At 42.1% G+C, this 16297-nt stretch overlaps 1 protein-coding gene across 1 annotated transcript in view; it reads right to left on the reverse strand.

Moving 5' to 3' along the window:
• Positions 1-16297, reverse strand: part of eml3 (EMAP like 3) — a 55726-nt gene that overhangs the window by 15629 nt on the left and 23800 nt on the right. The window contains exons 3-9 of the mRNA XM_079295015.1: positions 16091-16205; positions 15409-15909; positions 11141-11251; positions 10880-10908; positions 4764-4799; positions 2005-2125; positions 1681-1830 (exon numbers count right to left, since the gene is read on the reverse strand). Of these exons, the coding sequence (XP_079151141.1) occupies positions 1681-1830; positions 2005-2125; positions 4764-4799; positions 10880-10908; positions 11141-11251; positions 15409-15909; positions 16091-16205 (1063 nt within the window). The remainder of the gene's footprint in view (positions 1-1680; positions 1831-2004; positions 2126-4763; positions 4800-10879; positions 10909-11140; positions 11252-15408; positions 15910-16090; positions 16206-16297) is intronic.

Here is a 16297-nt window from a genome sequence, read left to right on the forward strand (position 1 = left end):
TGTAATTGTATCCACCATGTCAAAATAACGAGTACACTTGTGATAAAATAAAGGGCAGTCTGTAACATATTCATACAGCGAGACATCTTTTGGTTGTGTTGGCTCTGTACTCCAAAACAAAACAACTACTACAGATTGAAGTGCTGACTCTAAATTCAGTTGCAGTGGAGGAATTGTAGACATTTCTATCCATGGCCCCCCCAATTTTAGGAAAGTAAAAGTAATATTAAAAAAATTAAATAAACTTGAGGGTTCAGTGTGTAACCTGAAGAATGCATGTCCAATATTCACTCTCATTTTAGCTCTGGTTTTGGTCTCCACCAACTTCTTTGAAAAAAATCGGTCTCTTTAGCACCTAAATGCTCTACCATTAAAGCATAGAGGAGACTGGCGCAGGTGGACAAGTTGTAAGTCAACTTTAACAAATCTTAAATCTACAGTAATACATCTTGTATTTTACACTACCCCCCATTGCTTTTATTTTTCTCTCTTTAAATAAAAAAGCACACATCTATTGTATTTCCCACATATTCATGCCAAAATCATTGAACTTGCGAGGTGTCCAAGTCAGAAATTGGATACATTTTCCCCGTGTTCCTTGGCTTTTGGGCCCCAAAAGTTGGTGAAAATATCTATTTTATGTGCACTAGTAAAATTTGGCATCTCTAGCACTTATCATAAATTTGTCCAAAACACTCATACTGTATAAATGTCAAAATAAATATGCCTATATGATAGATGGTTGGTCTGAGAGCAGTTTAGAAACTATATACTCGGGTTCACCTCCCTGAGTACATGTGTGTTAATGCTTTGATCGTCTCATTATTTGGTCAGGTTGCTCATATTCATGGCTTTACGTTGAGAGCTTGGCAGTTAGGAACTAGGACTCAGTGTGATCTGTTGGGAAAACAGGCGTTGGAGTTCCATAAACTCCACTGAAGGCTGTGTAAATGGTATTTGCATGATGCCAGACATCACGCAGTCGGAAAGTTCCCTGCCTCTGAGACCTGATGTGAACCCGTTTCCTTTTTATATAAGCTGTCAAAAGAGAGATCAGATCAGACATCGCTTTTGTTTTGTGCTTAAAGTGGTTCAGAGACATGTAGTCACCTGCCAAAATCTCTGGTACACACAATACTGCACCCGCCTCCAGCAGCCACATGAAGACCTGGGTGAGTTCTGCATTGGTTTAGGCAAATAACTCTTTATTTGCCCTTGGCGTACAGGTGTGTTGATACCTCTTAACAGAGTGAGATGGACTTGATGTTGTGACAAGTTCTAGTGATCTGTAATGATTTAAATAGGTTTTAATAGAATTCATGTATGTCTGTATGTATGTCCACAGCTTTTCAACACACCTCAGGTGTCCAAAACTGAATCTATGATAGTGTAAAACAACGTGATCTCATGGGAAGGCATATAACTAACAGGCCAATTTTAAGAACATTTCGCCTGTCATGTCAACTTTTCCGTGTCATTTAACGCAATGTTCTTGTGAATTTAGTTACATGTGTAAGTTAAATAGTCAATAGTCACATATGGATGGTTTTAAACAGGTGGTTACCATTGTGAATTTAAGCAAAACTACCCGGTTAGGTTTAGGAAAACGCATCTAGTCCAGCTCTTCAAGTAGAAGTACATAAGTGTGTTTAATTTGATTTGCGGATGATAAAAACTGACCAGCGGACACAGTCGGTGTGTTTGTGATAGTGGCGTTGTGTGCGGTTGTTGATGTGGTAAAGCACGACCACACAGGCGATGAAGAACACCGCTTCACCCGTAGGAAGGAAGTACAGGTTGGCCCGGCAGTCCCGGCCCCGGTACCCATAGCTGGCATGGCAGAGTCAAGGTGACATTCATGTTAATCATTGGTCCATTTCATTCTTTCAAAGGAACAGTTCACCCAACAATGAAAACTGGGTCATTATCAACTAATCTGCACAACATAACCCTCATGAATATAAACAAGAGGCTGAACACCGCTGTGGCGGTCTAGAAGGATACACCCAGTCCAACTCCAGTCTCTCAGAGGGCAGCTCCATCTTCAGGTCTTCATAGTTCTGGATGTTAGAGGGGATGTACATGGTTATCGGCCGGCCTCGGATGAACATTTTGATTGACTGTTCTGGAAGACAAACACAGCAGAGGACCAGGAATGTAGTGGTGATACACAAAGAAGCAGACAGGGGTTTATTGTTTATTTCACCCGTATCAGAATCAGAATCAGAAACCATTTATTGCCATGGTATGTTCAACATACAAGGAATTTGACATGATGGGTGGTGCATAACATTTAACAATCAATATCCTATTGCTACTTCCTCTTACTACCATTTAGTGTACATTGTAAAAGATCAACTACTGTCCGGGGCCTTTACTGACGCTGCAGAGAGAGCCTTTATTATTTAAATATTGTTTTTTGAATTTACAATAAGTGTATCTACTCAACATAAACAATTAAAAAAATTGGAAGATTTGCCTGAAATTGTACTTCAGTAGCTCAGTTTTTCCAAATAAAAGACTTGCAGGGTCTCAGAACTTGTGTTCACTGTCCTGTTGCACAAAGATCAAGTCAGCTTTTCCCAAGTGAGAAAAAAAAGATTCTGTTGATTCATTTTCTACGTCTGATTCAAAATTGATTCCTCTCCTGTTTTTATGACTTAAGAAGGTTTTTTTGTTGTTGTATTTGTTCATTTCGGCCACAAGAGGCACCACTAGCCCGTGTTCCAAATAGGACTAAAAGTATGAATGTTTTCCTCCAGATGAGTTTTAATTTTTTTCCCAATCACTCTAAAAAAACAGGTACATAAATGATGTGTTCTGTTATGTAACATTACTGTCAAGTCTATCTTTTGGCTAAAAATGTGTTTTAATCAGCGGTAAGTTCAACATCAACTTAAAGGAGCAGTGTGTAGGATTTAGTGTCATCTAGCAGTGAGGTTGCAGATTGCAACCAACCGGATATCCCATCCCATCACTACCTCTACACCAGGGATTCCCAAAGTGGGGTGCGCGCACCCCTGGGGGTGCGCGAGCTGCCTCTAGGGGGTGCGCGAGCTGCCTCTAGGGGGTGCGCGAGAGGAAAAGTGTAATGGCGGTCTGATGGTGTAATAATATTAAATATTAAAAAAAATGTAATTTTAATTTAAAAACTGTCAGGTGGGACATCTGAAGCTATCAGTCGTAAAAGAGGAGAGTGACAGAGAGAGAGAGAGGAATCGGAGGCGAGGGGAACGGAGAGGTGCAGCACAGACAAATCGGGAGCACATCGGCCCATCGCGGAGTCAAGGTGAAAAAGAGGAAACGAGAGTGAGCATCAGACTGGAAAAAAAGAGGAAATATGATGAAAAGTATGTGTGTCTGGGCTTCACTTGGATTGGCAACGCAGATTCCCCAAAGCCACAGTGCGTGGTGTGCAGTGAGGTTCTGGCTAACAGTCTGAAGCTCTTATTTACGTCGCCACCTGAACACCAAGCATGCCAGTGCAAGTCAAAAGCCCCTTACATTGTTTATATCCAAATTGGAGGAGTTACAAAACAGCCAAAAACAACTGGAGTCTCATTCATGTGTTGGGTCTATAAATGACGCACTACGGGCTTCATATCTGGTTACAGAATAGCGAGAAAGGGGCTACCGCACACAATCGCCGAAGACGTGAGCTCGCCAGCTGCCAGAGAGATGGTGGAATGTATGATTGGGGAGAAAGAAGCAAAAAAGTTGGACATGATCCCGGTGTCCAACAACACTGTGTCGCCGCATCGATGCTTTGTCCGAAGACATCCTGGCTACATTAGTCGCTCATTAATTGTAAATTAAATGTGATAATCTGCCTCTGAGCCTGTGCGTGTGTGCTCGCATCCGTATTGCTCTTTAAAAGTGACGCCTTGTGTCACTGAAAGTTATTGAAACTTTGTTGCAGTGTTTCAGGGCGTTTTCACACCTTCAGTTCGTTTGCTTTGTTGCAGTTGCTCCTTTGTTCGGTTTGTGTTCACACTGCAACATTTAACAGCGGACTAAATCTTGTAAACAAATGCCACGCGCGAGCAAACTGTTCTCTCATTGGTCCGATTCTTATGCGGCTATGAAGGCTTAAAAGGCTCTGTTGCTTCTTTTTTTTTATTTTTTATTAAGGGGGGGGGGGGTGCGCGAACCCGGTCGGGATGTAGAAGGGGGTGCGCGGCCTAAAAAGTTTGGGAACCGCTGCTCTACACTATTACACTACATTACCCCTTCATTTACACACATGTCGGAGAACTACGGTGGCCTTCAGGTAATGTAGAAACATAAGAGGCTCTCTTTGGAGCCAGTGTTTGGTTTGTCCGTTCTGGGCTACTGTAGAAACATGGCGGAAACATGGCGGAGGATCCGCTCTTCTAGATATGAAGGGCTCATTCTCAGCTAACGAAAGCACAACGACTTAGTTTCAGGTGGTTTTCCACTAATAAAACCACCTTGTTATGGATATTATCATCAATTTCTTCAATAAATCCTGCTAAATTCTACACAGTGTTCCTTTAAACTGCCTTCATTCATCATTTAGGGGACTTTGGGGCAGCGGGAAAAGCTGAAAGAAAAAAACCACCTGTCCACCTGATGAATCTAAATCCAGTATTCAGCATGGTTATACTCATCAGCTGCCAATAGATAACAGCAGGAAACTGGTGCCGCAGTGAATGGGTTATTGCTGGAAAAGTACAGCCTGCTTTGTTGATGCTCTGCATAAAGAGAGCTACAGACATAAAGGGACATAATAGCAGGTCTACCTTGGCTGTAGGTTCCTCTTCTGGATCCTGGGGATCCTGTGTGAAAATGAAAGCATGAGGTTAGCCACACAAATAAACACCGAGATCCTCTTAGCTTTAAGTCTGCTGATTGCAGACACAGCTGACCTAAGTTTAACATTAGGATCCCGTAGGATCTATTCCCATTCTTTTACGGGATAGATCTATGAGCTTTGAACTTCAAGCTGGGTTCTATTTTCCATTTATTTCGGGGAATTCTAACATGGCTCTCTTCCCTTGGCAATGCTTGTGTTATTTTATGAGACTGGGGGGGGGGGGGGGGTGGGGACTTTTCAGCAGACTGAAATGTGACTGCTCAGACTCAGGGTCTGTAAATATCTGTCTGACCATAAAATGGTGGTAACTGGTAAGAGGCCAGAGAGACTTGAGAAGGGACTTACCAAGACAGGAACCTCATTCTGGCAAAAGTCAGTGAAGAGGGAACAGGAAGAAATAAATCAAAACTGGGCAAGAAACGAAGAAAAACTCGTTCCTGTTTCACTCGTCGATTAAATAAAAGGCCGATAAGAACACTAGTTAACAACACTGATCACAGTTCATATGAGAGTAAAGTCACAAGTCCCAGTTTGGAGAATAGTATTACAAAATAGTAGAAATAAGGCTTCCATATAAAAATACGAAAGCAAGGATATTACCTTTTACAATTGAAGTCTTTTGAGTCATTTTTAAAAGAAACTACGCAGCGGGACCGTCCTATGTAGGACGGAAGCCCCGAGAGACAAGTGAAGTAACAAAGGTTCTGCCAGAATAGTCTTTTCTTCTATTCCTTAATTTCTTTCATCTGTAAAAAAGTTGGGGGAAAAAAAAGGTTTTGCCAGGTGTATGAGAGTGTTGTTGTAATACTCATTGTGACAACAAGAGGCTGAAGTGCATCACTACCCCATTTTTTATGTTTTCTTTGCGATGACTTTTAATTTACAGAACTTATATATAACACGCAGTATATGTATCTGGAGTTTAGAGAGCATGGAGAAAAATAAAACTTGCGCGGAAGAAAACATGAATGCTTTTAGTCCTATGATAAAAGCTGGGCAAGTGGTGCACTTCTGCCCGTTGTGGCCTAGTATTACAAAAACAATAAAAACATTTACCTAACAATCACTTTATATCTACATTCTACTCGTCTAACTACTAGTACCAATGCAATACTTGAGTTTCAGTAATGATACCAAAACATTTTTTTTCTGTGCCATGTGTTGAGGAATAACAAAACCCTCATTGGAAGCAATTACATTCTCGTCACTAAAAGTGTTTTTTCACATCTTTGTGGAAGTATCTAAGCCTCGGGCCCCTGGGTGGCCCTGGGTTGACTGATAACTGAGAACAAGCTTTGCTAGGAGGTTAGCTGTTTAGCTACTTAAGTGGTTTTTGGTATTTTCCAAAAACAATTTGCCAGGAGCCATTAGCCATTCCATTGTGCTGTTAAGTTTGCATTATATTCGGAAAGTACAAGCTAGTTAGCCTAGGTTGCTAATTGTTGGAATGCTGTTAATACTGCGACAACTACTACTACTGCTAATATTTCTAGTATTACTACTACTACTATTACTACTTTTGCTGTTTCTACTATTACTACTACTGCTGCTACTGCTATTACTGCTACCATGAATATTATTACTACCACTACTGCTATTACTACCACTACCACTACTATTATTACTTATACTACAACTGCTAATACTGCTATTCCTGCTACTACCAGTACTAATAACCAGTACTAATACTACTACAGCTATTAGTACGACTGCTACTAGTACTACCACTACTTCTACTTCAAAAACTGACTTTACTATTACTACTACTACTTATTATACTACTACTACTGTTATATAAAATACTACGACCACTACTACAGCTATTACTACGACTACTGATACTACTACAACTTATACTACTACTGCTACAGCTAGTACTTATTCAAATGCTACTAATACTTATACTGCTAATAATACTTCTACTACAACTTCTACTACTACTACAACAAATATCACTACCGCTGGAATTCTTTTAAGCTACAGAAACCGTTCGAATATCAAAATGTTCAGCTCTTTCAGGAGAGGGGTGATATGACTTCATATTTGTAATCTTTCAACTTTTTGAATTATTAAGCTTTTTGCAATTTTTAAAAAATTGGATATCTATTTTCAGCAATGTTTTTGAGATTCATTTCAGCTTTCAGCATTCCAACGCATTTTCAGCAGGAAATGCATTTTCTAGTGACTAATACTTCTACTACTAATAATACTTCTACTACAACTACAAATATCACTACTGCTACTACTAGTACTTATTCTAATGCTACTAATACTTCTACAAATAATACTTCTACTACAACTTCTACGACTACAAATATCACCACTGATGAAAAGTTTTAAGCCACAGAAACCGTTCGAATATCAAAATGTTCAGCTCTTTCAGGAGAGGGGTGATACGACTTTTCATATTTGTAATCTGTAAATTCTTTGAAATATTAATATTATATTAAGGGATCTCTATGGAGAAAATCTTCAAATCCTGTTATACTTCAACTTTCAAAGCCTTCTTCTTCCTCATACTTTCAGCTACAGACACCATAGTTAGACATTTCAACTAGAAGGTTTTTCAGCAGTGCAGTTTAAATGCTTTCGGGCTTCAACATTTTTCAGACAGATAGTCTCCCATTTCTTAATTTTCAGCAATTTTTTTACAATTAATTTCAGCTTTCAGCATTCCAACGCATTTTCAGCAGGAAATGCATTTTCTAGTGTTATTTCAACCCCTGCTGAGTTATCAGCCACTCCCGTACACTCAGAGATGTGTTCCCACATTATAGCAATGTCCTCTAACACAAAAACAAGTAACAAATTCAGCCACCCAGTTTAAAAATCTGACCGATGGTAAATGTCAGTTTTGAGTGAGGGTTTTTGATATTCAGTGCTACACTCACACGTTGGTCGCTACCATAACAGTATTCAAAAAAGTTCTCCTGAGACAATTACCCTATGCCCCCCTAAATTCCTGACACTCTCCACTGTTAAGAAATCTAAAAAGCTAGACTCATGCAAAGTACAACTATGCTCAATCAAACAAGAGCTATGGAGAGAGAGACCAGGGGAAGACTTGAACCAAATGTTTTGTTAATGATGTTAAAAAAATGCTCTTAATAACCGCTACCACAGGATCTACTTGGCTAAAAATAGTCTAGTTTAGCATAAAATAGCCTAGCTTTGCATAAACACTGGAAGTGGGGGAAATGGTTATTCTAGCTCTGTTCAAAGTTTAAAAAATATATCAATTACCATATCAATTAACCTGTTGTATCTCATTTGTTAATTCGTACACAAATAGAAATGTAAAAAGATCAATTTGATGTTTTGTTGTTGCTGTAGCAGCAGTTCATCTGTCCATCCAGCAATTTTTTGAAAGAAATCGGTAACAACAGTGTCAATCACATCAACGCTTGCTGCCAAATTTTCTACTGGCATCAACTGAGAAAATTCTTCTTTTGCTTGACTTTCACAAACAATGTGAGAGAGTGAGTGTCCTCTGGCACTCTGTACTATAGGAACAAGGACTAAAAACAGGGCTAACCGTAACCAGACTGAAGGCCAACGCTCATAAAAAAGCTACGCTAACCACGAGTGCGGTCGGTTGGGAAATGCACTCATTTTTGTACGAATGACTACATGTGTGAACCAGTGAGAAGCTGTATGGGCACAAGTACAGAACTATAGTTCAACTCTGGCCTTGCAAACACTGAAGTCAGGAAAAAAGTCCCTGATTATAACAAAATCTTTGCAGCGTGTCTATATTTGTTCCTCTCAGGATTATACTTCTGTTAAACTACAGACAGCATTCATTGGGAGGGAACATTTCTTGTTGTGCTGTTTTTGCATTGAACTCCACATTAAAGGTCACCTGTCAATCAAAGGGCCCTGTTTCCATGCAAACACCCTGTACTATGATGTCTAGCTATAGACAGGCAGCATGCTGAGGAAAATTGGCAAGAACATTGTTTTTTCATCAATAGGGTGAATTAATATGAAAGCGATTCAAAGAATTTCCAAAAAGAGCTTCTGCCAGTGTGTTATGCGCGACAATACAGTTCACCACCGTCAAACTAGGGCTGGGCGATAAATCGATTTAATCGATTAATTCGAATGTGTGCTTTAAGGCGATGTGTTTTATTGAAAATCGAGAAAATCGCCCCCACTCCTCCCCCCCGTTGGGTTCCCGTAGTTGAGTGCGCGCGCATTGTTTACAAACGAAAACAATGGCGGCCAGCAGTGAAGCTCTCGTTCTTAAGAGAGGGAAGAATGTGTCTTCGGTGGTCTGGAAATGGTTCGGGTTCATGTCATCTGACACCGAACAAACAGCACCACGATGTAAGGTCTGTCTAAAAGCTATTGCTACAAAATCAAGCAGCACAACAAATTTAATGCAGCACCTCAAACAGAGGCATGCCGCCGAGTGGGAGAAGCGTTGCGCCCTGAGCAGGGAGCAGGACCGCGGGAGCACAAGCGATGCCGTCTTCCTGGCAAAAAATATTTAGAAAAAACATGCACTACTGTTTAATACTGTTGGTTATGTTGTGAATGCACTTGATTTTGTTTACATGCACTTATTTACTGTGCAAAATATGTTATGTTGATGTTAGATCAGATGTTGCACTTTTGAAAATGTGAATGTTAAAGGGTCACATACATTTTATTTCATGCTGTGTTTGTATCAGTGTATTCAGTTAGAAAAGCTTAGTGTAAAAAGTTACATTTGCACAGTTGTTTACAATGGAAGGCTACTATTTAATGCCATTTAATGTTATGTTTAATTTAATTTTATATTTAAATGATTCAGGGAAACAAAAGAGTGACCAAATACTTTTTGTATACTACAGGCACCTTTCTACAATGTTCAGGTTTTGTTTGCACTTTATTTTTATCAACCTACGAGGGAAAATCATCACAAAATAAAATAAAAAAATGTTTTCAACAGCTTCTGTCATCTGCAAAAATTTGTGGGGGAAAAAATCGATTTAAATCGTGAATCGGATTTTTTGTAAAAAAATCGGAGATTTTTTTTTTAGGCCATATCGCCCAGCCCTACGTCAAACTTTCACTTTCACAGCATGTGGACCATCATAATGCTGCATTGTATTCTTTGTTTTACTGACTACACAACAGGACGGGGCAAAGGCTTTTACAGGTTTCTTGAGCCAGGATATTTTGCAAACGTGCAAATGTATGACTATACTGCAGAAACCTCATCATGACTGGGATAATAGGGGACTTGTTAACACACTTATTATGAATTACTGCAGAGGCGTTGCACGGTGGGTGTAAGGTCAAAATTCTTACTGGAGGAGAGGAATGTCTTATTGATTGGAATATCTTGAATACCCAGTTAATACACAGTTAACTGCACACATGGTTAAAAAAGAAGCCTAAACTATCACAAGCTGCCCAAAACCATTTACCTGCCCAATCATATAAAAAATAGCCCAATTCATCTTTGACTAAGTCCCACCCTCAACTGGTACTCCATCAAGATGTCAGAGTTACCCAGGAGCCCACACTGTCACTAACTGTACTTCCTGCATAAATATCATCACATTTCTGTGTCTGATGCTACGCTATGATTGGCTAGTCTGCCTTTGAGGGATGGGACTTAGCAGGAAGGTCAGTTGGGAAGAATACCACCCAATCTGGTGTGACAACCTACAGCTTTACACACAAGCAAAAAATAACCTTAAGCAGCACTATTTATGCCTGTATGCAATAAAAAAATGCTAAATACTAAAATCTCTTGTGTGAAATAACCAAAACTTGGTTAGCAGGGAGTGCGTATTAAGAAATCGAGACATGTGTTTTCAGGGCCTCTAATCACTGCATTCTGACTCAGGTTCACCCCTGCAAACCACGGTTTGTGATTTGCCAAAAATCTTGTTTTCCATCTCGTCTTCAAGATTCTGTGTTAAATACCGTGTGTATATGGCAAACTGAATCCCTTGGCCATTCGGATAAAGTGGTGACCACAGTGATTGTGGTCTCAGTTTCAGGATGAAAGGCATGACAAAAAAAAAGCTAAAAAAGATACATCACCTGCACCAGCGACCAGGTCCTTTGCTCGGCTGTGGAGACAGAAAATAACTGTGTGAGACTAAAAATATGACACCGTTTCAAGAAGTTAGTAGTTTAGCTCAGTTCCTTTCATGGGAATGGAATTGTATTATTATTCATAGGGGCCATCAGTGTTCCAGCAAGTGTCTCTTTGATGAGATATGTGAGGCTGTAGCAGCCATAGGAAATAGTGAGCTGTGTGACTGTGTGGTGACAGCTGTGAGTGATGGCAGCGTGGCTCACTTCTCCAGGCTGGGGGAGCGGGCGAGGAGGTTGGCCGAGGATGCCGCCTTCTTGTCCAGACGTTTCCTCTGCCTCTCCGGGTTCCCCAGTTTCTCGCTGTTCCTACGAACCCTGGAACACCAGAGCGGACAGAAATCTGCTTCAGTTTCCAGCGGTAAACACTGTGTGACACTAAATCCCACGCAGATGCATGCAGTTACCCCACTAATTATGCATGCAAAATGGTAGTTGATGGATTTTGCATGTATAAATAGTACGTACACACAGAAACATGTTTGGAATTGTTTACCGACTTCATTCCCAACCTTCCAAAAGGATAAATCTGGTTAAATACAACCTATTTTTTGTTTTGCCAACCGTTACTCTATACAATAACATTGTACTCACCAAAGTAACTGATCTTTCTCAATAAAGCCCTGCACCCATTTGTTACTGTTGCCTATAAAGCTTTTCCAGTTTAGCAGTTTACAAAGATAATGGTGACAGATTTACCATCGGAATTTGGTTGATGATTTCAGACAGACGTGGATAAAAGCAGCCTCCTATTTCTAGCTGGCAACCGTTGATGTTTCTGGATAAAACTGCAATTGTCGTAGGCAGATTTGATCAACTGTAGTAGAGATGGTTCAGAAAGTAGACGGCACATTTTTGTGTTATTTCCGGTGTCAGTGTCACGTGGGTTTCGTCACTGCCCCCACCTCTTTAGGGGACTAGTGGCAGATCCTGAGTCTGTTAACTCCAATGGGAGAAGTGAACTTGAACACAGATTATGACCAATTATTTTGCTCTTGTGTGAAATGTACAGAGATTTACAGAGAAGTAAATATTGGACCCATTTTTCACAAGCCCTATATCTTCCGATCATTCTGACACTAAAATGGCATTTTTTAGACAGACGAATCAGGAAATGTACTTTGTTTGAGACCTTTCTCTGTCTCAGCAAATCAGTTTCGCGAGATCTGGCAACACAGATATCTCTTCTCTCTGTTGTTGCTAAACAGTCTGGTGATGTTACTAGTCTAGCGTAAGCCAAACTGTGTCCAGATTTCAAGCTAATGTCAACTAACGTTTGCAAACGCCCTGGCCAAATCATTTTCGTAATGCTAAATATGGCTGTCAGCTGTCGAAACATCTAATGTTAGCAAAAGTAAAATATAACTACATTTGTTCAGGCCTAATTAGGAGGCAAGAGGTGCATACCATTTCATTGGCTCTGCTTGCAATGGTTCATCTTTTGTTAGAGAGTATCTTTGGCTATAGCTAGTTCATTAACTTTAACTCCTGGAGTTAGTTTAAACACTAGAGAAGACTAACAGGTATACGGCAAAACGTTAACAGGATAAGCTAATGTGTTGGCAAACACAGTAATGGCAAATGTATCTGGGTAAACTTCCCCAAATCCATTACACAGCAGGACAGAGCAGCTAACGTTACCCTAAACTCCACACTGCCTCCCACGCAGTGGATGTTCCAGTCCTCCACTGGGCCTGATGCTGCGTTCACACCGGTCGGGTTGATTTTTTGACGCACTGCAAAATCGCGTCCAACGCGCCGCCGGTCGTGTTCACACCAAACGCCGCAAAATCGCGTAGCGCCGGAGAGGGGGCGTGGTTTATCGACTGGAAGCCGTTCACCTGGCCGCCGTTCACCTGGCCGCCATTTCTTTCCGCTTTCAACCGTGAAAGGAATAAGGACAATTGCTGCTTTGTACGTGTTGTGGAAGTCCCTCAAACGTCGGAATGCCAAACGCCGTCATGTCTGGTTCATAATATTGTTCAGAGGAGCTCCGTGGATTGTATCGAGCTGTATTCACTGCGTCTAGCAAGCCACACGTCGCTGTTTACTACAGCTGTAGGAACACAAAATAAACTGATTTGGCTGTGATTCAACGGCAATAAACCGACAAAAAGGGACTCCGAAATAACTACATAATGATGCCGATTTGTAGGCTACTTGTCTTCTCAATGGAGCTCTGATGGATCGGTGCTAGGCTATGCTAACATCGTAGCAGCTCCACCAGCACTCAATAACGTCATGTAGACGTAAATACGGCAGCGTCTATTCATTGTTTGTACCGTATGGTTTACACACACACATGCATACACATAGTTTGGTCCGGTCTCTGTTGATATGAGGTATCGTAGAGCTCTGGGTGAACATAGACGGCTACAGGATTTATTTCCTGATTCAACAACGGCAGGAAGTCACTGATAACAGGGGGAGCAACTCAACGCTGATAGGCTATCGCGCCACAGCATCACGCGATTATTTCGCAGAAGTTGAAAAATTTCAACTCGCGCGTTGCAGATTTTGCGGCGTCCAACGCAAAAACGCGTCCAACGCGCCGCGCCATCGCAAAATCGCGGCGCGCCAGTCTCATCGCGTCTGTGCATAGACTTTGTATGTAATCTCGACGCGCGTCAAAAAATCAACGCGACCGGTGTGAACGCAGCATTAGGTGTAGTTAGCGAATGAGATGCTAACTCTTGGCCTTGGAAATAAGCTTAGGTTACTACAGACTGACTTTGAAGCAGACAAACACATAACAAGAAGTGGAACAGGTCGTAAACAAGCCAAAAGGTCATCTTGAGCAGGAAGTAGGTCTGATAATAATTGGATAATTGTAGTTTGGGAATTGGGACTCTTGTTCCTCTTTCTTTCTCTTTCAAACAAGTTTGGCTAACACAGAGGTTTGTTTACAATCTGTCTGATCATGTTTCTTGCCCCGTCAAACTTCCTTGAAATTAAATCTTGTTCCCTGATCTCATAAAAAGAACTTGGGGAGTTCAGTGTCGTCATCATTACTGATAGAAATGTACCATGAATACTGGACCCAGTTGTAATAAACTGGAATTAACTTTTATCTCGTGGCTTATAACTAATTATCGGCCATCACCCAAACTCCCAATTCTAAACAGGCAACTTGTAGAAGAGAGGATTGGTGAGGGTCAAGACAAATTAATGTGATTACCCACAAACAAACTGTTCTGAACCATAATTAATCTCTGATTGTCTCTGAGGAATTCTTGCGACACACCCGGTTTCCTGATGCCATTGTAACAGCAGCATCACTAGAGGAAGTGTTGTGGGACTAAAATAAATCTTTGGTGTCGATCTACATCACTGGCCACGGATCGAGGAAGTAAAACTCAGCTCGCAACCACCCCCTCCTCCCAAATCGCTCTACGACTAATCTGAAGTAAAGTTGAATGGTGTAAGTAGGCTGAGCAGGGATGCACGGCGTTCCCAGTTCCTCAGAGGGGCATAGCAGAGCTGAGCGGAGGGACTAGAGCACATGTTACCCATCACCAATGAAACCCATTTCCAAGCCACAACAAGGAAGTCGGACAAAAGAACACATGCATGCACATGCACATTACACACACAAAGCAGCAGTGCTCTTGCACTGTGCTTTCTCATCACTTCAAAGGCAGTCGTTGGAGAACAAATCACATCATGCAAGAGATCCTTGATTCATTTGAGGAAGACAAAGTTAAAAGTGTGATTAAGAAAGCGCAGAGCTGCATTAAAAATCATCAAGATTTCAGGCAGTTTGTGTGTTTCTGCAAAACCCAGTTGAATGGCAGATCCTTAGTGGCACTGTGTCAACTCCTCACATCTGTATCGTCTTACAGAACCATCAACCTTAATTCTCTGTGGCTACAGTGAAGTTGTAACCTGGAGGACCACTCTGGAGGTTCGTTTGATGGGTATGATGTATGCTGTTTGCTGTTTGGACGGATATGCCATTTCAAAATATTTTGTTACATCTGTACAATCGTGCAAACCCCCTGACCCTTCTCGATCAGTCTAAGTGTATACATGCTGTAACCCGAGCCCCTTTTGTTCAGTATGCCGCGTTCAATTACCCTCACATCACATTTTCCATTGGGTTCCAATCTGTGTGCAGTGAAGCTAATCTTAGATATGTCACTCAGTGTGGACGAGTGCCGCCATTGTGTTCCACTAAGGCTTATTGTTTCCCTCGCCCCCTGCTCAAACATATGGGGAAGAAAGCACATGGAAGCTGGAGCGAACATGACGACAGACCATGTCGTCCCCGATCGGGCTGCCTGCTCTAACACACCATAATCACACCCTGGCAACCTGATCACCTCACAAGGGCGTTTGCAGCACAACTGGGGTTTGCAGTCACACAAGTCAGAATCAAGACATTTTTTTGATTAGTCCTTAAAAGCCATGCGATCAATCTCGAGAGAGAAGATGATTAAGGAGACGGCGGTGGTGAGGGTGGCGAGATCACCCACAGCGGTTTCTTCTCTCCTTCCTGGATGGGGGACAGGGGGCCGGAGCGGGAGCTGAGGTTGGAGTCTGCGGTTCTGACCGAGGCCGAGGCAGAGCCCAGCTCCTCTGGGGAGCAGCTTCCGTCCGGGAAGTCCTCCCTTTGGAGGCATCTGATCGTGGTGGGCTGAATGGGCTCCTCCACCGACGACGTCCAACTCAGCTCCTTTTCCTGCTCCCCTCCTCCTTCATCTTCCTCCTCATCCTCCTCTTCCAACCCGGGGGCGCGGTGGAGTTTGGCCCGTGTCCCGTCAACCAAAGGCTGCCCCGGAGGGAGGGCGTCCTCCAGTTGCAGGCTCTGGACGCGCATGGGGAGAGGGACCCTGTCCTTCCCAGTGTCCTGCCCTGGGAGGATGGGCTCTGTCTGGGTTGACCTGTCCAGGGTTGCTGATCTGGGTCTCGGCATCATGGACACTGGGCTTCCTATGTGGCCATTGGCATTGGTCACAATGCTGTCTGACAGTTGGCTAGAGATAGTTCAAAGGTTGAGGTCAACACGGAAGAGTCATACAAATTACACACATACACATCATACGGACTAGCATGCCTCTGATGTAGCAACAATGTGGCTATACATGAAGGGAAATAAATGATGGCCACTCATCATCCATGCTGTTTATCTGAGCCCTTAGCTGGTTGGTCCAGTACCTGGTAGCAGGGTGGTGGATCCCATCGACGGCTGAGCTGGAGGAAAGTCTTTTGCTGCCTGTGCAACCATCAGAGCAGCACACATGGTTCAGCACTCGAGCAGCACCTGGGTTCACTGGGTGGGACAAAAGTTGATTATTATTTGATTGACGTCTCTTGATTGTTATTTCTGGGTGAAACTGCACTGGCGCGCTCGTTATGTCCAGT

Source organism: Melanostigma gelatinosum, assembly GCF_949748355.1.
Source record: "Melanostigma gelatinosum genome assembly, chromosome: 23".
NCBI classification, from domain to species: Eukaryota; Metazoa; Chordata; class Actinopteri; order Perciformes; family Zoarcidae; genus Melanostigma; species Melanostigma gelatinosum.